General features: G+C 35.2%; 1 protein-coding gene across 1 annotated transcript in view; it reads left to right on the top strand.

Moving 5' to 3' along the window:
• Positions 1 to 26,789, top strand: part of LOC106642590 (transmembrane and immunoglobulin domain-containing protein 1) — a 32,125-nt gene that overhangs the window by 4,218 nt on the left and 1,118 nt on the right. Inside the window, exons 3-5 of the mRNA XM_089590027.1 lie at positions 3,342 to 3,552; positions 4,397 to 4,508; positions 5,198 to 5,376. Coding sequence (XP_089446153.1) covers positions 3,342 to 3,552; positions 4,397 to 4,508; positions 5,198 to 5,376 — 502 coding nt within the window. The remainder of the gene's footprint in view (positions 1 to 3,341; positions 3,553 to 4,396; positions 4,509 to 5,197; positions 5,377 to 26,789) is intronic.

The raw sequence follows: 26,789 nt of genomic DNA, 5'->3' as shown, positions 1-26,789 counted from the left end.
GTCCTGATTAAAAGAATTATTTGGAATCCAAATATAATGGTAATAGATATAAAATACATCGTATGTATATGTATATACTGCAGAAAAAAAAAAAGAGAGAGGATTAAAATTTAAGTTATTATCGATGAAGCAGCAGAGTAGCAAAACCTGGTCTAGTTAAACGAAGAAGGGTAGGATGGGTGGAAAGGCAAAGGCTGCGCAGGGGCTGCTGCTACAACTTTGCTCCACAAACTGAGCTGAGCTGAGCTCCATCCCTGTTCTGTGGGAAGGGAAAGGGAGCAAGCACTGGGTGTTAAAAGTTTTAAATTGAAAATGTTTAAATATACGAAGCGAGTCCTTTTTCTATATCCATTGGCATCTATATACACACGCGGATGGCAATAAACATTGATTTCACGCTTTCCAGACTCGCTGGCAATGGTATTGTCGTTTCACCAATAAAGTGAAAGAATAACATGTCTGTGTACTCTTGTTCATTTCCTGTCTAATCACTTGGGTGTCGTAAAGTGCCTGTGCAAGCTTTAAGGGGCCCTCGAGTTCCCTTTTCCAACTATGGTGTTAAAGTTGATGTCACAATTCCTAAGTTTATTGGGGTACTATGTCATTAAGTTGTTGGCCAGCTGCCGGCGTGATGGTCTTATTTTCTTATACAGGTTTTAAAGCATATACTTTTTGCACTGTTGGTATCCTGTCATAATAATGCCTAGAAATCAGTTAGAAATAAATTTTTTTGCACGCCGTACTGTATAATAAATAAACCATACCAGAAGGCTACACTAATAATGATTCAAAAAATTAGCTGTATGTATCTATGTCAGATGCTAACCAATACACTTTGTCCTTCTAACACTGCCAGATGATTCTTAAAGTAAAGATTTTACGTATAACAATCATTTAGGTAAACGACTCTTACTAATTGTGGCGTAGAGTTTGTATTTGGCAGCATAAATTTGACAGTAAGAGTTTTAAATTGTTGAAAAATTTTCTGTAAGTATCGGTGTCATTTATATCGGTGTAATAACTACTTTTGGCCATAATGATGTCATTAAATTTCTAAAGATTCAAGATTCTAAAAAATCAAGTAAGCAATACAAACTCCATTCAAATACACCGTCTGATACGAGTCATAATGATTGACTAAAGCAACCTTATTTTAGTATAAATTACATTAAAAAGTAAAAATTATCAGCCATGGCTAGACAATGACTGCAGTGAAGCAAGAAATCTATCAACCATCATTAATATGAATATACATGCAAGTGTACGTCCACATAAAATAATTGTCAAAGCTTTATAGAAGGACTGTTTAAACTTTATTGCTTTATGGTTTTTATGGTTACTATTCCCATGATTGTCAATTGCTGGAAGAAACTTGAGTTTTTTTTCTTTTCCAAACTTTTCTCTATTTATAAATATTGTATTCTCTGTACCTATGAATCCAACACAAAAAAAATATATGTGAAAACGTGTAATTGTATGTACTTGTATACATGTATAAAAAGCAGCCTGTCCTGAACTTTTCAAATCGTATATTTGTTGATATTTTAACCTTTTAGTTAGGATCAAGAGCTTTTATATCTTCTCTTCAGTTCTTCTTTTTTCTTTTTTTTTTTGTGATGGATGGATCAATAAAAGACATGACCATTTTGTGCTCACATATCTCTGCTTTGATTTTTATCCTCTTATACACATATGGCTTATTGGTTATAGAAATGAAATGAATTGAACGTGCCATTAAAAAGATCCTTTTTTGTAACTTTTAGTCGACTCTTTCCACTTAACGTTTATAAAAATCCTTATGATATCGATAAAAAGATATTGATGAGCGATTTGATGTACATTTAGTAACCTTTATTTCAAGAAGTATTGAGCTATACATCGTAATTTTTAATAAAATTTGTGGGCGTATGAAGTTTTTTAAAGTATAGCTGAGCACAATAAGATTTATGGTAATTTGAAAATGCTTTGTCTTCACTCACACAAAGATTGTGGAAGATCTTTGACATGATTAATAAAACTTACGTAAATTAATTAGCAATGCAACATATTTGGCAACTTTACTCGAGTAATTGATATTCATGATGAAGTGTGGAGTACTTAATTTCCAAAAACTTAGAAAAGGTATTATTTGTATTAAAATATAACATATTTAAATTAGATAGAAGGTGAAAACAAAAGAAAAGGTTACTATGAAAAAGTTTATAGCTTTCCTAAAAAATATTTACTTTTTTGTTGAAATGTATTATTTCTGAAAGAACTTGAATGTTGACGTTCAAATAACAGAACTGCTGGTATCTACTTAGAGTTCAGTTGTAGTTTTTATATAGTTTTTAATATAAATTTAGCTACTACCACTTGAAAGGCTGATAAGATAATGTAAATTATATAAGATATGCTTCAGGATCTGGATTTTTAATGTTGGAATTCTCAGTTATTGGAATACAAGCAGGCAAAGTATTTAAAAAATTTAATGCTATGGTGAAATATTGATGAAAATCTGATTAATAAGCCCAAATTTTATGAGACAGTGAAAAAATTTTCTACGGTTTTTAGAAAATTTGCAAGGGTCATCAGTTGAAATCCAACTCAATACTTTTTCTCGGCTTGAGATCCAATATGACATCAGTCCATTTCACGTTTAAATGTTTAAAAAATAACATTCTTTCAGAATTTTTTACTCATTTTTTGGCGAAGTGTGTTTCAATTTTTGCAGATACCAATTGTCTATTTTTATGGTACATACAATTTTTCACAAATTGATCAGAATCCTTGACAGTCATGAATAAAGATTTTAATTGCTTCTACCAAGTGAAGAAATTATTTTTTTACGAAAAAAAAAACTTTAGAGTAAGAATGCAAGGGAACTGAAAAATAAAGTAAAAACATTAACACTTGAAACTGGGAAAGATAGATTCACCTGAAGCAAAAAATCAATCACCTCCTTTCTTAGTCGAACAGCTCTCAAGATAGATGTTATTAAAAAATAGGAAGGATTCAAAGAAGCCACCGAGCACTTTTTAAGTGTAAGCGTCCAAAGTTGACATTTTTCTCTCACGACTTTTCCTTTCTCCCTTTCTATCTACTCTGTACTCACATACGGGAACCTGTCACTTTGCACTTATCCCCCCGAGCGGATAAAAACAACAATGGCACAGCAGTACTGAACAAAAAACTCTCGAAAGTATACACTTAACTTTCCAGTGTCTATCAATCAATTACCTCTGTCCCTTGTCCCATACCGTTGTATACCCAAGTATACCGAACTAAAACTTTCGTTTCATATCCATCCTAAAAGAGTGCTTGTATGTAACGTACACAAGTCCCTTTGTTTGTGTTTGCAGGTATCGTGGATAAGACAACGCGATCTGCACATCCTCACCGTCGGCATACTCACGTATACGAACGACCAGCGTTTTCAGTCGCTACACAGTGATGGTACTGATGAGTGGACCCTGAAGATCAGCTCACCCCAGGAGCGTGACAGTGGTACCTACGAGTGCCAAGTATCGACCGAGCCTAAGATGAGCCTTTCCTTCAAACTCAACGTTGTTGGTACGTTTATTCGCAGGTGTATCAAGTTTTTAACGCGTTATTTGCAAATTTTATTTTTTTACTTCAATCATAGATGATCCATTATTTTAGGAACAACTTGCAATACATAACCGATGAAAATCTTAAAACTAAGTTGGCTTGTCTCTGGTTCTATTTTGCAGAAATATACTTAGCTGCAACTGCACTGCTTTAACAGAAAGATAATTTGTATCAGAAAAGTTTTAATTGTGGCTTATTATTGTGCAACCTCGTTTGAAATGTCTCGTCAAGTCTTTATCGTCGTTGTTGTCGAACTGAAATTATAACTGCGCTAGAAATATCTCGGAGTACCTCCAAGTTTCAGGAGCCCGTAAACTGTTGATTCCATCTGTACTCTTGATTATTCTGGGAAACCAATTGCATCTGCGTTAGGGGGAATACAATTATATTTAATGTCAATAATTTAAAATTTCAGTTCCTGTCTTCCATGGGGTACAATTTTATTTAATAATACCGTTTCCGATAATCAGCAAATTTTTTATTGTAATTTTAATGAAGCAATATTACATTTCTATCAAAAATTAAAAAAATAAATAAAAGTAAAATCTAATAAGTAGTTGGCTGATACAGTTGTAAAAACGGTAAAGACTCGTAGTTTTGGAACAACACTCTATTATTACAATACTATTAGAGCTCCCTTTTTTCATTTAGATATCTAAAAGATTAAATGAGTAGGTTTCAAAAAATTTTAGTATCTCAAACTAATCATACTTTTACTTATCACTGGTACAGTTCATTTCTCTCTTTCTTTTTAAATTAGAACAAAGCTTTTCTTGAAAAATTTAATGTATGCTTATTGTTTCAGTTTCAAAAGCACGGATTGTTGGAAGCTCGGAGCGCTTCATTCGCAGTGGCAGCGACATAAATCTTACCTGTAATGTCTTACAGACACCCGAACCACCAAACTTCATTTTTTGGTACGTATCCTAATAAAAATGTATTTCTTTACAGTTCTACATTCTAGCTGAAGGATGATGAATGTTCAATACCGCTAGAATTATTTTTTTATGATTTACATTGTATTTGAATAACCAATCAAGTTATTTTATTGACACCAGCTTGTTGTAAGAAGGAATCCATAAAAAACATCCTAAATTTGTCCTACATTCAAAAAAAAATTTTTTTTGAGACACTCCTTCGAGACGAGGCTTATTTTTTTCGCAATGTCATGTATTATCAGAACAAAATCGTGAACAGTCGAAGTGACATCTATTTGTCGATTTTTAATGCAATTATATCTGTCTACATACATCACATATGGGTATTTAAATTTTGCATGTTAATTATGTAAAAATGATGTCATCTCCATTAAAACCTATATTTATAATTTTCCCCTTATAATACATGGCATTGCAACTAAACTGAACCCCATATTAAGGGTGTGCTTCAAAAATATTTGTAATCAAAAATCAAAGACAAAAACGAAATATTTTTTATGGATTGACTAATTTATATGTATAATTTAGTTTACATCCTTAAAAAATAAATACGATAATAATAATAATAATAATAATAATAATAATAGTAATAATAATAATAGTGGCTAATTACTTTAAGAACAGTAATTTAAACACATTCAAACTAATCGATTCTTCAAATTCTACAGGTACAAAGGTGACCACGTAATAAATTATAGCTCGCGGGGTGGTATAAGCGTCACGACTGAGAAACAGACGCGAACGTCACACCTGCTGATTTCACGAGCACTACCCACGGACTCAGGCAACTACACATGCGCACCATCGACGGCTGAATCGGCTAGCGTCTTCATTAACGTGTTAAATGGTAAGTTCATCGTTTGATATTAAGTAGTCCTCTGAACGAACACAAAGATTTTTTGATGATTCTTAACAATGTAGCTTTTTCGCTGTGTGTGAAACGAATTAAAACACGAACTCCGTAAAGTAAGTGTGCATGTAAAATTCTCAATTTATCTATGCTCGAGGATGATGCACTGTGGGGCAGTTTTTCTATCCACTACGTTAAACTAAATACAAAGCTTTTATACGATTCAGTAGATACGTATTTTTTATAAAAACTGGATTTTTGTGGTAATTATTTTCTACTCTGATGTTTTTAGAAGTTTATCTTTAGCTTCTGACTATTTGGTTTATAAAATGCGCACATTGCTCATAGCAACTTGATACGAAACAACTTTCTTTAATGACTTTGGTAGTTCTGTTTCACTAACGCAAAATAATTTTATAACTGACAGTTAAGCCCGTTTTCTAAATTGTTAAGAAATAATAATTAATCTTTCCATTTAAACAACTAATGGAAGGTTAAGATTTTTTAATATGAATATCTTTTTTTGAAACGAAAAATAATTTCTCTTTTAAAAAATATATGATCGATGTGTAGAATGGATTTTTTACTTTAAATTGAAATGTTGAACGTAAAAAAATGAAATTAAACAACGAAATTGTATTATTACAGCAGCCCATAAAATGCGTACGTGAGTGTCAGTGCACTTGAATCGATTGTATAAATAAAATCATACGTGCAATATCAAGAAAATATAATTTTCAATAATTTAAATTCTGATTGGTAGTTTGACTAATTAAAAAAATGCTCCTGCACCAGCTCTCAAAAATTCCATAAAATATCGCATCACGTACCGGTTATGAATGTATATTTCTTATAATTACGTGTATTTATTGTTGAAAATAAACAAGAATAATAATTCATAAATAGTTGAAACAAACTCCACAATATTTGATTACTACTCACTCCAAAATACAGGATTAAATTTTTTGTAACTCATAAGAATACTTATCTCAATGAATGAAAATAAAGACTGTATTGATATATTTTTCAAAAAATGCCCAACAATGCTGAGTACTGCAAAAGATTTTGATTTCGTGGCAGCAAAATTTGAATTCTCGTGTTCAAGATTGAGAAAAATTGATTTAAGACGAATTAAATCCAATTAAATTTATTTATACATCATTTATTTCGTCTTATTTCGTTGCCACATAATCACAATCCAAGAAAACTTTAAAGATTATAAATAAATTTATTTTTTGACAGTGTTGGTTATCTAAATGAAATTTTTTTACGTCAGTTTGGACATATATTCGTCTGTGCATTTGAATTTTGTTTCAGTATTGGTTGTGTCTACACCATTTAATAAACAGTACTGAATGTAAAAAATAGAATTTTTCGTAAAACAATGTTATCATCTAACGCATGTAATACAAAATTTCTAATAAAAATTCAACTTACACATTTTTTAATACATAGAGATATAAAAGGAAGAAAGCCCTCAAGACCGTATTTATCAGCAAGTTAAACATTGTACTCCAATAAGAATCTTGTCTTATTATTGAGAAATAGAAAATTTTAAATAACTTTTTATTTGTTTCATCGGCTTTCTGCTATGTCTCGATTCAAATCAATTACACATATTTGTATACGTAGGGTGAAAGGAAATCCTGTTTCAGGTAAAATTGTTTGCTTGTCGTTGGTAGATGCAGAAAATACTTTCTAATTACTTGTTTTTTACATGAGTAAATTGTGCCAACAACAGACCTCCCAAACCCTCATTTTTTTCAAATACTCAATCCTAATAGCTTATCTTTCACTCACTTTCTTACTTCTATGAAAACATCGAACAACAATTGTGAGTAGACTGTTTCTACCGCGGCAATACAACGTACTCAAGAAGTGGGAAATATTTTTTAACTATTAAAAGCTCCAAATCAGGCAAACTCTTCATCGATATAGATCCAAAAAAACTTTGTTTCTAAATAAGCTCGCGTACAACTAAATTATGCACATACGAGAAAAATGCGTGTTTGGAAATCCCTAGTATTTTCAGGCATACCCAAACATATGCTCGTGCTAGTGGAAATGTTCATCTTTCGCATCCAGAGACATGAACCAGCCATCCGATTATAAATAAGCAAGTGAGTAAACCAAAACTTGGCTGCATAAAAGCAAGACGAACGAGTTCTGGCACAGCCGAAAAAACGAGAGACTCTCTACGTATGGTCACACGTATCGGCGTTTTTTGTTCTGCGAAAGTCATTTCTCATTTTTTTCCTTCAAAACTCACTGCAACTGTGTTTACACTAGACTTGCTTGCTACATTTTACATTCAAGGCTGTAAATCTACACTGCGTCGATGCAAACCGAATGGTAAAAGCCATAAACTGATGGAGAATGAAAGAGATATACGAACGACACTGCAAAATAGCTTCCAAAGCTGATCCTGCGGAGGAAGTCGAGGATAAAGTCGAATAAGAAGGAGAAGTAAAAATTCGTACTGTTCTGCTGCAGCTTCTGTTTGTCACAAGCTGGACTTATCAGCACTGGGTATAAGGTCATGAAACTGTATGAAAAAGAAAGACAACACGAGAGATGGGAGTTTCTGAGGCCAAAGAAAAAAGGAAAAAAAAAAACAAGCAGAAACTGCTGGAAGGTATATATGTCAGATATATCAAAGGCGGCAACGACAAAACTAGCAAATAAGCTGGAAGTCGTTGCCATTGTGATGTAGTAAGTTTTGTCTGATTGTTCAAGATAACACACGCAATGTAAAATACTCGAGGAACACTAATGAAGGAATTCGATTTTTTTTTCATTAATTAAATAATGGTATTATTAGTGGTTTTGAGCATGTGAAAATATGAAGTATTATCTAAAAACACTAAAAATATAGCAAGAAAGGTACAGAGAATAAGTAAGAAAGGCGGGGAGAGGCCAGTAAAAGATGGATTGGTGAAATTCAAGTAACGAACACTAAAAGAACTTGGACGATGAAAATTAGAAAGCAAGAGTAAAAACATTAAAATTGTTTGAGAAAAAGAATCAGAGAAATCAAATGTACTGTAAATCTTCCCACCAATAGTACGAGAAGGTAAGAGGATTAAGCGACGAAACCGTAAAAGAAGATTTTTCAAAAGACGAACTTTCAAAGAAAGACGGTAGGAGAAAAAAAAGCTCAACATATCCCAGCCATGACTCAATGCACGAAATTTAAGAATGAACACCGTTACGGGAAAAGAAATCCAGAGTTATGAAGAAAAGTTATGGAAAAAAAGTAGAAAGGGGAGAAGGCAAGCTCGAAAAAACGAAAAAAATAGCTCCAAGCTAGAAAGAAATAAGTAATAAAGAGGAAGAAAGTTGTAAAGGAGAAACCCGATGGTAGGAAACGTACCTGGGAAGATTGGGAGGGGCAAGGCCTACGTATCCATGGCTTCATCTTATTTTTCCCGGGTAGTTTCGTAGAGGAGGGGGCAAGCTAGGTAAGGTGACGGAGAAATAAATCCCCTGAATATCATGCGTCTTACTCTCCCACCTCTTTCGTTCCCCTTTTTTTTCTCTCTTCTGGGAGGATAAATGAGTCGAAATATTGTTCTATGCAAATGTCTACTTTTGCAGTCGAAAAACCGCGTTCTAAATATGATTGCGCATGCGTTTATTGTCCTACACAGCTTTCTGTTTCTTTCGTTTTTTTGGCCTAGATGTTCTGATACTTTCAACGTATGTATGTAACCAAAGTTTAAGTCTATTAAACAAAAAACGATGATAAGCAACAATGGTAGACTGTTTCATTGAAAGGCTAACTCTGTAGTGCACAGCCAGCATACGAGATGACATGAGATAAACAGCTTCAACAAAACGTGTCTGAGGCACTCCTGACCATGGAAATTTCACCTTTAGTTTCGTCTCTTTTATCATTTCGGTTTATTTCACAGGTTTTTGTGACAACGGTAGTTTTACGGCGAAACAGTACGTACAATATGAGGGATGGGCTTTTACAAGTAGGACGCAAAGTCTGATTTTTTTGGCAACGAAATCCCCTAGAACAATCAGTTTGAGCTGTTCTGAGGGTTCAAAGAAAGAGAAAGAGTGGAATTATTGGAAAGGCTCGTTGTGCGATAATGGGGTCCTTCAAGGTAAACGTAATTTCTTCTTGTCCATAAAAGAAATGTATATGACAGGTGATGTACAAAGCATGCATGGCATCAATGTATGAATAAAAAGTAATTAATACTAACTCCACAACTGACGTATAATTTGATACATCACGTATACGGTATACAGTACCAAATAAAATTATCAACACTCTAATAGATAGGTCTCAATAAGAAAAGGCGCCAGATAATGGACGATAACTTACTGGTTCACTTCACTGAGTTTGGGTTTATCGTTCCTCAGTCCTGGAAAACAGTGATGGTTTATTAGAGGGAGTAATATAACCAAGGATCGCTTTTCTTAGAGATAACGATTCCTTAGTACAAAAGTTTTCAGATACTCTCGTAAACAATATCAAAGTTTGTAAGAATAACACTATAATTGTCAAACGTATTTTTACTTCTAAGACATTTATCACTAGTGCTATCTATATCGGTGTGCTACTATTTTCTACTCCCTGAGTATTTTTCACATGAATTTTTTAAATTTCTTTACAATAACTAACTTATGCCTTCTACAGTTGCTTCCGTGTATTCCAATCACCATTGAAGCTGTCTGTGTACGACTTAGATGAATCTTCATTATAAATTTCAACTTTGAATTTTGTTCTCTGCTATAACTTCGAAGCACTAAAACCATAAGGCGATTTCAACCATAGTCTTCAAAGTTAAATGGATTCACGTGGTGAAACATTGTGTGTAGTTTTGAACTTATAATTAGAAAAAAAGGGATCAGTAAAACCTCAACTTGTACAACAAGATTTCCATAGCTCAAGAATAAACTTCAATAAGGCATAGTTTTTGATCTGGTTGTTATTTTTCGACTCGATGATTATGATTTCAAATATTTTTTAGTGTTTTGTTTTTATACGTTTTCACAATTTACAGATGGGCTCCAAAAAATGTCTTAGGTAACACCTAAACCATCCTTAAAAAAACTTATCAAATTTTCTTTCTCATCATACAAAAAAACGAGCAAAAAAAACCAATTAAAATGGCAGATAAGGAAATGAGTTGAACTTCATTTTTCTTACAACTGTATACTACATGACTTTTCTCGTAAACGACATGATGTATTTTTGCACACACCACTTCAGCAAAAACATTTTTACCACATGCATATGCATGCAACTCTACACACGTATACACGATATGCATGGCCTACAACTCACCAGCACAATGCACCACTTCCGGATCTCAGTGCAGCACGACAACAACAATAGCAGTAGCTCTTTGAAACCTTCCGCTTGTACGCAACAACGAGAACAGTACAGAAATCGCAGAGTGACACGACGATTTTCTCGGAGTAATTTCCCCATTTCTGACTTTCTCTCTGTATTTTGCATTTACACACCAAGCAAGCATTGTTTCAACGTCTGGAGCACACGTGTGCGCATCTCCTCCTCAAAACTTTAGCGTCCCCATGCACCCCCATCTAACTTCTGCATCCATGTGGCACCCTCACATCCTATGTTTTCTACTCTTTCAGAACAGATCCTTACAAAATTAAAAAATATATTACACAAACAGCATATGTAGATAAAGACTACGTTTTGATAATTATTATGATGACTTGTATCGATCCAAAGAGGAAAAAGAGACACTATGTACCCGAACGCGCACATACGTGATCGTGCACATTCAGATGTATACGCACATAGTTTAAGATTAGCATACATATGTACAGGCATGTAGATGTGGAAGACAGATGTGCACATGCAGTATTCGTGAGCATGCGTGTGAGTGATACCGCCCGAACTTCTGGATAACTGACGTGGAGGAGCGTGTCGGCGCCAGGGTATACGGAATTACGTACTCACGTTGACTGATCGAAGGTGCTGAGGGAATATAACACGGATGCCATGCGAGTGGTGTGCATACCTACGTATGAGAAATACTTACGTGGATTTCCGGATTCGTGATCGATTAGACAGAAAATGCGCGTTCGTTGGAGTTCTCAAAGGAGACAAACGGAGGATAAGAGGGAGGGGGCTATAGGTGGAAGTTAAATTGATATCTCGTGCTTCTTCGTCTGTAATTACGCATATATGTGCAGTGTTGTGCATTTGCTGACTGCACATAAGAGAATATTATACTTAAAGACGTATCCTTAACAAAAAGTATATGATCCGTTTCAGCTTTTTCTTTTACTAAAAACTTCTTTGTTAATTAACAAAACCAATCAAAAAACAACTGCGAGTCTTAAACTCTTATCTGACCCAGATTCAAAAATGATCAAAAGAACAACATTCAAGATGTGAGTGAAAAAGCATCACGTACAGCACTGCAGTTGCCACTAAGTAGTTCAAAACTAACCCAAAACTCCGTAAAACCATCTTAGCCTTTCCTCTCACTCTCGTGCCTTTCACGTAAAATATACTTGGCATAAGAACATAGTTTTCAAGTCAAGTTAAATCGCTCTTAAATTTTATTTTCTTAGCCCTTTTCTCAGTGTCCCGCAGCACACACAAACAGCTCCTCCCACACTCCCAAGGCACAGCTTTTCGGTCGCGTCAGCGCTCCACCAGAAAATAGAGCGTTCGGTGGAGGATGGAGAAGGTGTAGGTGGGGGGGGGAAGGGGTAAAGTAATCGTTGGCAACACCGTCAGTGGGAGCGCAGCGCCATTCTATCTCGTTCCCTCTCACCCGCCAGGACTAGCAGGTACAGTCGGTGTAATTACCGGAGGGAGAACGCCATAGCCAGCGGCAGGAGCGCCTCGCGAGGGCTGGCAATTTTGCTCGGCTCGCGCAAATCGAGTGACAGCCGAAGAGCAGTAATCGCTCGGCAGTAGGCGAACGAGCGAGCGAGAGGAGCCCCCGGATCTCTCAATTTGTGCCCTGTTTTGAATGACGTGTAATTAGGTCGCTTTACCACCTGCGTGTCTGCCTGTCTGACTACACGTATGCCTCGACTACTGTAGCGCGGGACCTCCAGAAGATGATGTGCTCACAGGGAGGGTGGGGCTACACGTATTATGTTTCATTGGTTTACCAGCGTCTCATGACTACGTGGGTGCATGTATACTTGTACATATATGTATACAAACTACTTTTTTTGCCTTAGGTATTACGAGAGTAACGAATAGCGAGATTATAAACTCGGTGATTATGAATTTCCAGGCTCTTGCTTTTCGTGCCATAGTCCCTGCCATTGCATGGGCTGCTTTTGACGTTGGGTATCGAGAAAATGTTGCTTGATTACCATGAAATTGGATTCCTTTCATACATATTTACGACCATAAAGTGAATTTTTCCATTATTATGGAAATGTATAGATTGTATAAAATTTACCCCTTCAATTTTCCTGGATGTATGATAAATACTATTTGTTTTAGATTTTAGAAATTAATATGTTACGCAATGATTTAATAGAAACTTGAAACTTCTTTGCAAATCAACATTATTGATTTATTATAAATATTAAGCATCTCCTTGAAATTCGATAATGCCTCTTTTTTAGTGAAAATTTCAAACACTGACTGCGGAATGGAGGAGGCATAATTTTAAAATAAATAAGATATTTGTTTTATCTTTCAGCAGCGTTTAAGCTGCTTTGAAATTTTTATGCAGTAGAAGCTCCTGAGAGAGAAAGTGGATGACAGTGAAAAAAACAGCAATGAGCCGTTGTATGACGTAACAATATAATTTTCCCAGATGTCCGAAAAGGAACACAAAATCTCACTCGTGTACATGTAATATTTTTTTTTAATGTAAAAATTTTTTTTTTAACCTAATTACTCTTACTTAAAAAAGCTTTTTGCCATTTTAACATGATTATCGTAGTGCTACATCTATTCTACTTTATATTTTATATCAAATGAATGAATTTCGTATTCAACATAAAAAATGACTTTCGCAGAACATCAAATGTTCACAGAAATTATCACAAGCCCAAAGACATGATGCAATTTTCAACATTCCAATTTTAATATCCTTGATTAACGTACTTAATAACATCAGAAAATTACCCCCACCGGCTCTCTACTTTAAACAATGCTTCTTTTCTCGCTGACAGCAACAGCTTCAACTGCTCCAAAAGGACACTCTTATCCGTATTTTGAGTGCCCTTGTAACTCTTGAAATAAGAAAAAAAAAAATCACTAATTCACCTCAACTAGGCGAGCAAAGAAGTTTTTACCATTCAACAAATAAAAGTGAGAAAAGTAACACAAGAAAAAAATCCCCAAAAAACATGCTCTACAGAGAAGAGGAGGAAAATAAAATAAAGCGCAACAAAACGCACATGTCCTTTCTCATCTTGCCCGTACATGGCTCAGAGAATAATGAAGAAAGGAAGCACAAAGGGATGGTTGTAGCTGCGCGTGCAAAGAGCTTTCTATTTATCTTCTTCGAGACTAAACTGGTCCGGCATTTTATTGCAACGGCTCTCTCCTTCCTTCTTGGGAGGAATAAAGCTTGTTCCCTGGGCGGAAGGGGTCGGGAAGGTGGAGGTCTTGTGGCCGAGCTCGAGTGGGCTGTATCTGCCTCCTCGTGTGCATGAGCACGTACACGTCATGATTCCGGAGGAGCCACAGCTGTTTTATTCCTGCACGATGCACGCGAGAGGCGCTTCTCGCTTAAATATTTCGGCAAACGGACGGAAAGAGCCTGTCTCGTGTAATAGTGTTTTCCACGAGGAGGAAGCGGTCTCATCATGAGGCCAGTCACGCGATGCTTTTAACTTGTATTTTCTAAAATTATTTCCATTTTTCACCTTTGTAATTGTAATGCTGTAGTGCTGAATAAGCAAACTATTTTATTTTCCAGCAACTTAAGATTGAAAAATAACATTTTCTTTGTTCATAACGCTGGTAGATATCACTCATGCACACGAATTCACGCATATTTGAAGCTACTCTCTTAGAATATTTTTTCCATATTCCTTATTTCGGGAAGTGAAACCAGCTATTTTTTTCTCATACATTTATGTGTACCTGTAGGAATCACGTAATACTTTAGCCACAAGACTATAGCAAAAAGAGAATGAGCACTTTTCATATTTATCTTTAGTATAAAAATTTATCCTTATCCATTCATACTGTGGTAGTTGACAATAGCTGAGCCAATTAACTGATTTGTTACCGTGAGATTGCGTACTTAGTTTTTGGCAGAGCGGGTAGTGGTACCCGTAGTGATACCAATTTGGAAATTTTACGAAGGTAAAGTTCCCACCCAGCATTTATAAACAACAAAGCATGCGACATAATATACAATTTTTAAACACTTTAACCTGATCCAACACGATCCACCTGGCCGTAGACTTTCTTGCAAAGCAATTTTTTTTCTTTGATATGATTTTTTGTGTTTGTGAGCTCAACTTTTCTTAATTCTAGATCTTGTGTACATATTACGTATAAATAATATTTTTACGGCACATTTCTGATTTATATTCTGTGAATGAAAATTTGTAGTTTAGAAAGGGAATTTTCACAAAAATATTGTGTAAAAAAACTGATAACCATTATTCTCGTGCTCATGATCACAAACGAAATATGCAACGTATAAGGTAGTTGATATCAACCCATGGATAGGAAAACGCGGGAATCGATGGCAAAGTAATACAGTCATTACTTTGAGGAAATTCTGCCAATTTATTGGGTCAAGATGATTCTTTTTCATTAATCAATTACATGGATCATTTACAGCATTTCGCCTTTCATAGTCGATTAAATTCAACTCTCCTGTAAACAGGCGATCCTCGACCAACTTAAGTACTAACAGGTGCAAGCTCGCGTTGCCCTAATGAATCCCATTGTTTAATTAGTTTGAGTTAATTTCCTCAGTGGATTTCATCGATAAAACTAGCCCAGTAGTATTCGAGAGGAGGAAAGAGAAACAAAGAAAATCGAAGCGTCTAGCCATGGTGTCGTTGTTTCTGCTCCAGAAACTCGTAGACTCTACTCTACCGCTCTCCCAGCTGGCCCCTTCTCTCCTGATGCTTCTTGCGTTTCCTGCTCTCTTTAACGACTACTTGTATTTTTACGCGTGCCAAAGTGTGGAGGCAGCCTTTTTGCGAAGATGGAGGGAGAAGAAAAGGCTACGAACAGGAGAGGAGGCTTGGAAGGTGATTTGTGGCTAATTGCCAGGATTCTCCAGTTGCGGGTATTTAACTTCTCTAGAAGGAAAAGAGGGAGCAGGTGGCCGGCCAGCCCACCTCCTTCTGTTGTATCGTATTGTTCAAGCCTTGAAACGAGCTCCAACTGGGTTAAAAGGAAAATTAGGTCGAGTCACGACAAGTAACCACCGCTACTGTCCGGTCAGCGTTGCTTATTTATATGGGCAGCTCGTGAGACGAGTGACACTTGATATGCATATTTGTAGGATACTAGTGCAGTGTGTTGAGTTTGTATACGAGTAATATTATTTAAAAACTCGGTGTATGTGTATACTCGATCCGATGTCTTACTAAATATTTGACTTGGAATGGACTCTGATGTTGGAACTGATTTATATTCTCGAGCCATTGGGTTTGGGATTTCACGTTAAGATTTTATTATTATTTTATTCCTGATGACTAGCCATAAATAAAACTATAACTACTGCTGATAGACGAACGTACGTATACGGAGAAAGAGTAACAGGAATTTTTACTGTGAAAACAGCAGTGAAGCTGGGACAGTATAATAGTTGCTAGAATTTTTCTGTTGCTTAGGAGAAATATTTAATATAGTAAAATAAGACAATAAAAAATGAAAGACATTCACCTGCTGCATCCACTTGACTTGTACATTGTAACAACTGTTATACGGACTTCACTCTTTACTTTACATCACAATTGTCGTGCTATTACTTGAAATAGGTACAATAATGTTTTTAGCATCATTAAAAGCGAATATCTTGATAATTTTCTAGACTTGATAATACTATTTATAACGTATCGAGGATCGTAGACCAGCTTACACTTGAGTGGATGATTGTCAGAGTTTCGGTCAAGCTATGTACACTTATTATTTAAGTCTCTATGCAACAAACAAAGCATACAAGTAGTATATATGCAATCCGTGTAGATTGTCGTGTAGGTGTCAGACACAGGGTGTATCTACATACAGATCCAGAAAAACCGAGAAATCTCGGAAATTCTCCGAATTTTTTTTCACATCCTGTAAATCGAGAAAACTACTACCATTACTTGATACAACTTCAAGATAATATACTGCGTCGTATTTTGTTATTTATTGTTACGTACATACGAATTGCTTTATTTAAATAAAGTAACAGGAAAAATTTTCTATTGCATCCCTGTAAATCCTGCAAAAGTTCGGAAATTTTAATATGCCAGATTTTTCGAACCTCTGATGTCATACACATGTTAAATATCACATGGATTATCAATATAAAGCTGAGCACATTTATGTGTGAGTCTGTTCATCTGTTCATGTGTTCATCAATATCACGTATCGTTGGTTTTAATAATAATGAATATAAATTTAATTGAAAGTTAATTCACGTAGTCGTGAACAGTGTACCATACATTTGTGATCCATCACATTTAATTTGTCTTTCAAATCCATCCAATCAATTTAATTGACGGCCTTAATCATGCCTCTAAAATGTCATATCAAATAAGCTACGGCACGTTTTGTACTCCTTATTGGCGGAATCATCGAATACCGCATAAATTAATTAACTGTGCCTCCCACTTCCACCCCCTTTTCCGCCACTCATCGAAACTTCTTTACGACACGCATAAATTACAACGCACCATTACATGAAATTATTCCTCGACACTTTCCCCAGAGGCAACGCGTTTGGAAAACTCCCCGTTCCGTACCAAATGGAAACTCGCGCACTTTGTCTCTACTGCGTCGTTCATCACGCACCGCCTCGGAGCCTCAAGAACAAATTACAGGAGAGAACGAGTCACACGAGAGACGACGGGGAAGGAGAGAAAAACAAGCTCATAAGATAACGCTATGAAATCACTTAAGGGGCAAGCCGCAGTGTAGTAATGAAGCCGGTGCTGCTCTAATCGACCGAACGGAACGACAGACTCACGCACACTCAAGCTTTTCGCCCCACCCCCCTCGTACAGGACAGGAAAAATTAAATCGGTTCGCGTCACTCCCGGAAACGACGACGCCAGTGGGTGGCTGGTGGTACCTCCATTAGCAGTTAAGGAGACTCGGCGAGGGGCATTTAATGTCACGCTAGTCCTCATTTCCGGATAAGCTTAAAAAGGAGGGAGGAGACATCCCCAGCCCTTACGTATATGCATGTAATATTATAACGAGCCAGTCGCGTTGCACAAACCATTGGAGACGCTATAAACTTCAAACTGAGACATTTGGAGATTTAAGGACGACGAGAAAGTATTTCCTCTATAGAAAAACAGGAAAGCGCGTGCACAGCTGACGATGAAACCACGAGTTAAAAGCTCTAACGAACTGCTCCTCGAAATTTCAGGAGTGGAAAGGAGGGAGCTGTGCACGAAAGGACCTTTTGTACTTATGTATGCGTACATCAGGAGGAGTGTGCGTCTCGAAAGTGCAATTTATTCGCAGGATATATTTGGAGGTTGTGTTATGTCATTTGACCTATATATCTCTCCCTAAACGTGGCAACTTTAAGGTGCAATTGTATTAATATTCTAGTGCTCTAGTGCGCAGGTTAACTGTGTTTAGTGCGTTGGTTGTGAAACGGTATACCGGTAATCGACTAAGACACATGGATGAAGAAGCAAAATATTTTTAATATCTCCGTTTGTATTAGCTATAAGAATGTAAATTATAATGATTTGAACTTTCAACAGATCAACTTTTTGTCATTGTACCTATATAGCTCATAATTATTACACATGTCTGATTTTCACTACTGAATTTTACAATCGACCCTTACTGCAGTGATATTCATAATTTAATATCACATTTAAAGCACAAATGGTACAATCATATTTTAAAAAGAATCAAAGTCAACGAAGTGAAGTTTTGTTTTTCCAGCTTGTTATTTAAATAGTCTTTTGTTTGGATACTTCCATTTCAAACAACATCTCGTAAAGTCTAGGATTGTACAAACTTTATCAGAACCTCATTTATCACTATAAAATCTTTTCATTAGAAAAAATTTACAGTAAATTGAAATTTCCGTTGCGTTTCAAAACTAAATAACAAAAGTCTATGCAATTGATATATTATGTTGGAAAAGTATGCTTAGTTAGTGCACGATACAGAAAGAATAAGGTTATCCATGACTTTTATTTTTGAAATCGGATGAAGAAGAGGAATACCAGTTTTTCCTTTATTTTTGATTTGATGTAACCCAGAAGTTTGCTGCATCAAACGAGGGAAACGAAAATTCTTGTAGTGTCATAATACAGGCCGACAAAAAGCCAATTTTTGGAAAGTGATTCCTCTAATTCTATACGGAAAACATAAATTAACCATCGTATTTGGTAAACAATTTTTTGAGCATAAGAAACGCAATACAATCATCATGTACTAAACTACGTACATTCACGTAAGTAGTGCATCCACAAACATTAAGCGATATAAAATTATGAACAACACTATGAAGTACGAGCTCATTAGGGTCATACATTTTGCCTCAGAAAACCAAATAGTGTCATTCTTGCGTTTCTAACCATTTTTGCTGATTATCGTTGCAATTTTATTTAGATTAGGATCTGTGGTAACACAATCAAGTGGAAGTTTGTGTGTGTTATCTGCTATGGGAAGCATTTTTTTGAATTTTTACTTTTTACTGAATAGTCATGACGTGCCTATCAGTTACGATATGAATGGCCAACATTCTGGTAAAGTACCGTAAATATGTTGGTTATTGCCTTCTTGTACTGACTTAAATCGTTTAACCTTTTGTAACTGAATATAACTAAATTGTCTGCCACCTATTTCTTTTTTTATGTTGTATATAATCCATCGAGTACGATTGCTTATTAAACTATCTATTTTGTAATGAACGAACCAATAAGTTCTGATCTCTGGTCTAACAACAAGATCACTCATTTATATTCATTTTATCGATCAGCATAATTTATGGTATACCTCCTTTCTGTAAGTAAAGTAATACTTAGCAACCAATATGAACTCTGTTACAGGTTTCTCTGTTATACTGCGAGCAAAAATTTTTTAGTTTGTATACATTTTGGAATAGTTCATTTATGATGAAATGAGAAAAAAAATCGATGGACAAAGATATCGCGCAATATTACAAGAATTAATTTGTAGAAAAATGAGAAATGTAGAGTCAAGACAATTAAATTCGAATGCTCAGTTCAGAGATATCCGCTTATGAGATGATGATATCACTCGAGGCTTGATTTGAAACATATCTAAAAATCGTATCAATAAAAATAACGTAAATTTATACAGTTACAAAAAGATTTGATGACAGGAAAAAAATACAACAGGTTTCAACCAGATAATTTCAAATTAAAAACAATCCAGTTTATGGTACTAGAATTAGCAATTATTGATTAATCTGAGTAGATTCAATATACCGTCCAATGTAAATGAATACACAAGTGTATAACATATTATGTAGGTGTAAATCGATACTAGACAAGTCCAAATGTTTACATAATTTACTACGTAAATCCATCACTATATTCTACAGCTCTCTCTCTCTTTTTTGGTATCTTGTTACAGCTGATATAAAATTTCTAACGTGTTGGTTATGACGTTTGCGTGCAAATACAATCGTATTACGTAAAAACAAACGGGGTCGCCGATAACACACGTGTGTCATTAAGCTATCACATGTATACATTGATACATGTATACATAAATATTTACATACATAATTAGTAAAAATATATGCATTAAGTGGAGAATATACATTTGAAACAAAATAGAAGTAGAATTTATGGGACATTTGTGGAAAAGTATTTATTACTATTGAGGAGATTAATTTTATAGGACTTACCTTGCCTCCTCTTTATTGACCTTCCGTTTATTCTTACGTACATTTCTTTCATGAAATATTTGTGTATCTTATTATTTTGAAATGATTATTACTCAATTTATTATTTATCATCTCGATCCAGTAAATATATTTTCAATTTTAAATTTTAATCATGTCTTAGAGTTTGCATCAAAGTCAAAAGAGGACCAAATTTAATTAGACTACTGAGACGTAAATCCACGTTAAAAGCTATTCCGGGCATTATGTACAGTCTGAGCGCAACTATTCATTTACTATAAATTTGAAATCACGAAATAACATCTTCTTAATTAAAAATGAATGGTTTTCCAGTCTAGTACATATAGGATTTATTCCAAATTCTTAGATATTCCTCTATGAACTATGTCATCATAAAGAAGTCATACTGTCAGCTTCTCTACTCAATAAAATTTTGAAATTTTTTTTCTGAAAAATGTAATGAAATCAGGAACATTACTAGTTCAGATTAAGGAGTTAAAGTGCTGACTAGATTTGTTCGTAAAATGCTCTACATCATAATTACTACTACGAACAAAACAAAAACGTTTGCAACATTCGGTTTTGGTCAGTTTAACAGCCATGGATATATTATTTGTTGGTGCAATTTAATTACATCTACTTATTAAAAAGGACATCCAAAAACCACAATGTGCCGAGAAATGGAGATTTGAAATCCTATCCATCGATTTTTCGTGCAAACCCAAACAATTTTACCCTTGTATTTAAAAAAAGCTAGCAATGACACTATGCTTCCACGTACATTCAGCTCAAACTATCCTATGTAGAAAGGACAAGTCAGTGTTGGATTCGTATAAGTAAACCATACTTGGTATTGCTTTTTAATCATTCTGTCTCCGTTAAACGTATCAGCCATGAAATATTTCAGTGAGTCTAAGAACCCCTATATTCTCAACCAACATTACTTAATAGTTCACCTTCTATAAAATATTCATAAAATATTGATCGTGCATACCCAAAATCTAGAATTATTTTTGTTCGAAGTCTCTAAAACTGGGGCGTCGTGTCTATCTAAAAATAAAATTTTATTTCGGAATAAAAACTAATATTTTAGGGTATGCTAAAAACAAGGGTATTCCAGAGGTGCTAATAAAACTTGAAAAATTAAGGACCTATCCCGTACACTCCTCGGTTATTATTATTTTTTACATTACTTTTCTAAGATATTAAGATCTCACCAGAGCATATGTTAGGTCTACCCAATGTAGTTGATAACATATCTAATATTCCGTTTACGAAAGGTAGAATAGCATTTTTAAAGAAGTTAGTTCAAACCTTTACTCCTACCAGGTGCCTGTTTATCAGATTTAATCAAGATGACACTGAACACATACATTCTGTACAGCTATGGATTTTACTAATTATTTGATACCATTTCTCCTTTCCACTCTCGTTCTGCTGCACTATCCTGATGAATGAAGTTACTTTCTGTTTGAATATTGTAAAATAAATGCGTACGTACACTCGAAATATCCTGAACGTCTAATTGACGCGGCTTGACAAAACATGAGTACCATTTCAAAGCTACATGCGACGTTTTTATGCGTGTGCATACAAATTGAAATATGCTTTAAATTGGAGAGATGGATTTGAATGCTCGAAGCTTCAGTGACGCAATGTTTTTATTCACATATTCGTTTGGCATCCGAAGTCGTATTGTAATGAACGGAGTAATTAATGCTTTCCAGATGTTTAAATCAACTGACAAATCCATTGCGTGAAAATAACAGAAACCGTTGTGGTCATACATACTGTGTTGTTTTACAAATCTGCACACCATTCACATGACTTTTCTCTCATGTAACTATTTGTATAATAAACAGCCATCACAACTCATGAAACGTTGAGTACACGATGCTTGGGGTGTCGAATAAGCTTCATTTAAACACCATTTTCCCCAAAATGCAGTCAATCTCAAGAACAATCGAGTACGCGTTGTTCAATTATTAACAGTAAAAGCTTCGTTATTATTAGTTACGCCTGTATAACAAGACCATACAAAGCCACAAACCCTAATAATCCATCAGCTCAGCAGCTTGTTGTATCAAATTGTTGAATTATACATGTTGTGTGCATGACCACAGAAAGCGTAAATACATCATAACTCACTCTACGCTCATACCCATTAACTAGAAAATTAATCCATACGCGTGAAGTGATGTGTATTTGACGATAAAAATGTATGAGTTTTATGACACCCTCGTACATGTGTCTCTGTTATAAAGGAGTTTGTAGGTTTTTAAAGGCAAGTCAAATTGAAGTTTACTTATTCTCTGTCTCTCACTCTGCTCGCCAAACGCTTTTAAAGTATATTAAGTGTCTTTCGAGTCAAGTACCTCAAAAAAGTGCATCAGAAATTATAATTGCGTGAATTAAGCTTACTCCAAAACTCCGTACTTACGTATTGAAAAAAAAAATACTCTGTGTAATCCGAATTCATCTACAAATAGCCTCCACGAACGCCAAAGTCACGTAAATTATTCAAGGAGCCTTCAACTGCCACCTTCTTTTTTTTCAACTGTCCTTGACTGGTGCCTCAATAAAAGTATGATTGAGTAACAAGTCCATTTTCTTGTTCGCCAACTACTCAATATTGCGTATGTAGCTTCATTAGTGCCAATTTTTTCAATGCGACATCCATCACCGAAAAATTCCTCAAAAAAATCCTTGCTTGTAAGTTACTACACCGGAGATTGGTTCGTAGGCATGTACCATGTAATATACGCACATGGTAACCCAACACATCAGCCTCGCTTCAATCGATAACTTGAACTGAAATTTTTTTTTCTCTTTTTTGTGTGGCTCAAAGAATAGAATACCACGTTTGCATGTCACACGGCTCAGCTCGTCCGTAAATTAATCCAGTACCTACGAGCGTGGACTACATATTTGTGAGGTGTAACGTAAAAAATTCCGTTTCAGTAGCAACAGTTATCGCTGCCTGTCCGTCCCTCTGGTCGACAACGATGGAGCCAACGAATATGAAAGAAAAGTCGATACAGGTGGAAGGGGACACGGGAGGTCACCGTTGTGCGTCCAACGACCCAATCTGTGTCCAACTACGGACATATAGTCTTGTATCGTGAAAATCAGGAAAAAAAAACTACCGCTGGTGTAGTCGTGCCATAGTAGTAGTTGTAGCAATAGCTTTGAAGCTCTATGTTGCAGCCTTCCTGTCTCCTCTGATCGTAATTTTCGATCGAAAAAGTCGCTTGTTTATTTTTTCTGACGAGTTCCTAGGCTGTAACCCGATCTCGATATTTCGCGTTTTTTTCTCTCTGTTCAATATCAACTAGGTAGATGTGCATATGTCTTATATAATTGCGTACCAGTGATGAAAACTAATATTATGCTTTAGCGAATAACTAATTAGTTTTAGAATTTAGAATTAAGGATAATATTTATACGTTTACGAGTACGAATTTAATGATACATGGCAAGAAACATGTATCTTTTTCATGTCTTTAATGTCAACTAAGTATTTAAGTATGCACTACTTATACTTACATATTTTTATTTTACAAATAAAATTTGTTATTATTATTGATAAGTTTCGTATTATTTATTCATTGATGTATTGAGTGTGTGACAGGTATATACTTTTATATTTAATTGATTTTTATAAAACTATGTAATATTTTGTATTTTCATTATTACAATGGGACATTTCTAAGACAGTATAGTCATTTTTTTCGGTTAAATTTTAAAAATAACTAGGACTTTCTTAAAAAGTATCGTGAACTATTTTTCTGGCTACTAAGTAATAACAGAAAAAAGTCCGTGTGGCCTAACCAAAATAAATTGTTGTATCTGAGGCTAGCATTCTCACTACTAAGGCAACAATTACTTAGCTCACCACAAGTATATATCATGTTGTATTCAAAAAAAAATTTGTATCTGATAATGAATTAATCAAACAAAATATACGTATATATCATTGACCTAACTTAAAAATCCAAAACAGGCAGATGAATCTCAAAGCGACAACTGTTTAGACTCAACATGAATTTTCTGTTCTGATCGTAAGTCAGTATCTACATGTCCGATTCGTTAATAGGTTACATTACCTCTTCAATACAAAACCACCAAACGCAAAACCTTCTCCCATACCTAGTTTTGATTCTCATTCACACTGAATCTCGTCCTCATCATTGCACACGTGAGGCACTTGAATATAGTACATATTGATCTACTGGACTCTCAATCGACACTATATAATCCCTCTTCGGTCGCGTCAAAGCAAATCATCCTTTCGGGCATCAGAAATCCTTTGGTGAGCTCCTTTATCTTCTAATCGCATGTGCCTACATCAATATGGCGTCAAACGTCAGAGGCTATCAGTAGCCGATCTCTCTCTCTCTCTCTCTCTCTCTCTGCTACTCTGGAGCGCGTATACGAGCGCGCGTCCTGGTTGAACTCCCTTGATCGATGATGTGCACTAATGTGGCCTTGGAGCCCCTGTGCCGAGAGTTGAAAGGCACCCCGACGGTCGCTATTCATTACACACGAGCCGGAAATGCCCTCTCTCCACTGCTGCTGATGTTTGTGCTGTGTGCTACCTAGTGAGTTTATCCCTGTACTTTGCCCAGTTTATTTAATGGAACAACAATTTTCGGCTGCTTCTACTACTAATTGCCAGCCTGATCCTTTTTGGTCTTCCTCCCGACCTTGCTTTTTCCTACCACCCTTTGAATGTGACAGGAGCCGAATTCTTCCTGGATAACACCGCTCTTTCGAGAACATTTGTTTTACCTTTTTTGTCTCTCTATGACAGTTTTCCGCACAAAAATTGACTGTGGTGGCGTTGATTATACTTAAACCAAAATGGTGTCAGAAACCATATTCCACTTGAAAAGTGGGAGAGATAACAGGTTTCTCCCACTTATCAAGAAGAGTAACAGGAGTCTTTGGAATTTTATACAATTTTCGACGCCATCTTGGCTTAAGTACAATTACCACCAAAGCACTCAAATTTTGAGTCCTAAAATTCTCGTCAACTTGTGTGCATTGCGTAAAAGCTCACTTACATTTTTTTACCATTATTTTGAGAAGTAAATAGAGTAGATGGAAAGGGAGCTAAAGTTTTCTTGATAACAGTGTATCAAAATCCCGACGCTTTTTGAAAAACACAAATAATTACAAAAACTTCAATTGCATTTAACGTTTTGTACGTACAGACTTATAATTTTTTTTTAAATTACGTGTCACTTAATTGTTACGCAGCCCGATCAGGCTCTGATTTTAAGTCATGATTTTCCTAGCTTTTATCCTCTCGAGTGGATACTCTACTTGCAACGTGCAGCAACCGTCTCAAGCACACTTTAGCCGTTAGTAGGTTTAAAAGAAGTATCTCTATCAGCTATCCTCAACTCGTCATGCTGATCTTTTGAAACTAACGATTACTCTATCGACGAGCTAGCCAGATACTGGCTTACCTCGGAAGGAAGGTCCCCTGGAGGGTCCCAACACCATCAAGAAAATTTCTCTGGTCGTCTTAAAAATTGGATAAGTTAGTTTTCGACATCTTAGATACTCATATCTGTATACTGTTGAAATATTACTTTATGGTTATATATGCTACTTGTAATTTATCTGGTTACAAGTATTTGAACATAAGACTATCCTGTATCTACAAGAACTTGTATGGTTAAACTCAAGCTGCATTTCATCTATCTCTCCTTTCTTTATCCATGTTCGACATCAGTTACTTGATCTTTAATATCAACTACTGATCCTTTGACACTAAATACAGTTGACATTAGCATATGAATCGAATATTCATGTCAACAAAATGCTTCTCTATATTTTATTGTGTATAAAATACAACTATTTTTATCCACAGCTAAAACAAGGTTGGACGGTCCTTCCAGATTAAAATTGTAACTAAGTAGATTAAATAAGTTCTATTTGGGTATAGGTAATTATATTACTCTATTACTCGCGCAATTCTAAAAGTAATTTTTAATTTGCAATAACAGTTAGTATATTTTCTGTTAGAAAATATTAGCCGTTCATACTTAACAGAGTAATGTTATCTAATTTGCTTTTTTTTCAATGATTCTAATTAAAAATCTTTGACCAATTGTCAACTGACAGTAATCTAAAAACACTCATCGTGGAATAAGTCAATAAGTCAATCGTAAGATTTTTAATATACGTATTGGACGTTTACACGTTTCGATATAACCATGGTGTCATTAAAGATTACCTATTAATACAATAACTTTAAAATCCAATGAAAATCAATCACTATAAAAGACTATTTCCAGTAGCTGCAGCTAACACGTTGGCAAAGGTATGAGAATACTATTAATGGAAATAATTATTATGCAGTCTTTTGTGACATACACATAATATATGTGT

This window comes from Copidosoma floridanum, unplaced genomic scaffold (genome assembly GCF_036245765.1).
Source record: "Copidosoma floridanum isolate Cflo_tuat_1 unplaced genomic scaffold, Cflo_Japanese_pri ptg000001l, whole genome shotgun sequence".
Taxonomy (NCBI): domain Eukaryota; kingdom Metazoa; phylum Arthropoda; class Insecta; order Hymenoptera; family Encyrtidae; genus Copidosoma; species Copidosoma floridanum.
The sequence above is the reverse complement of the archived record's forward strand: the minus strand, read 5'-3'. Positions and strand labels throughout refer to the sequence as shown.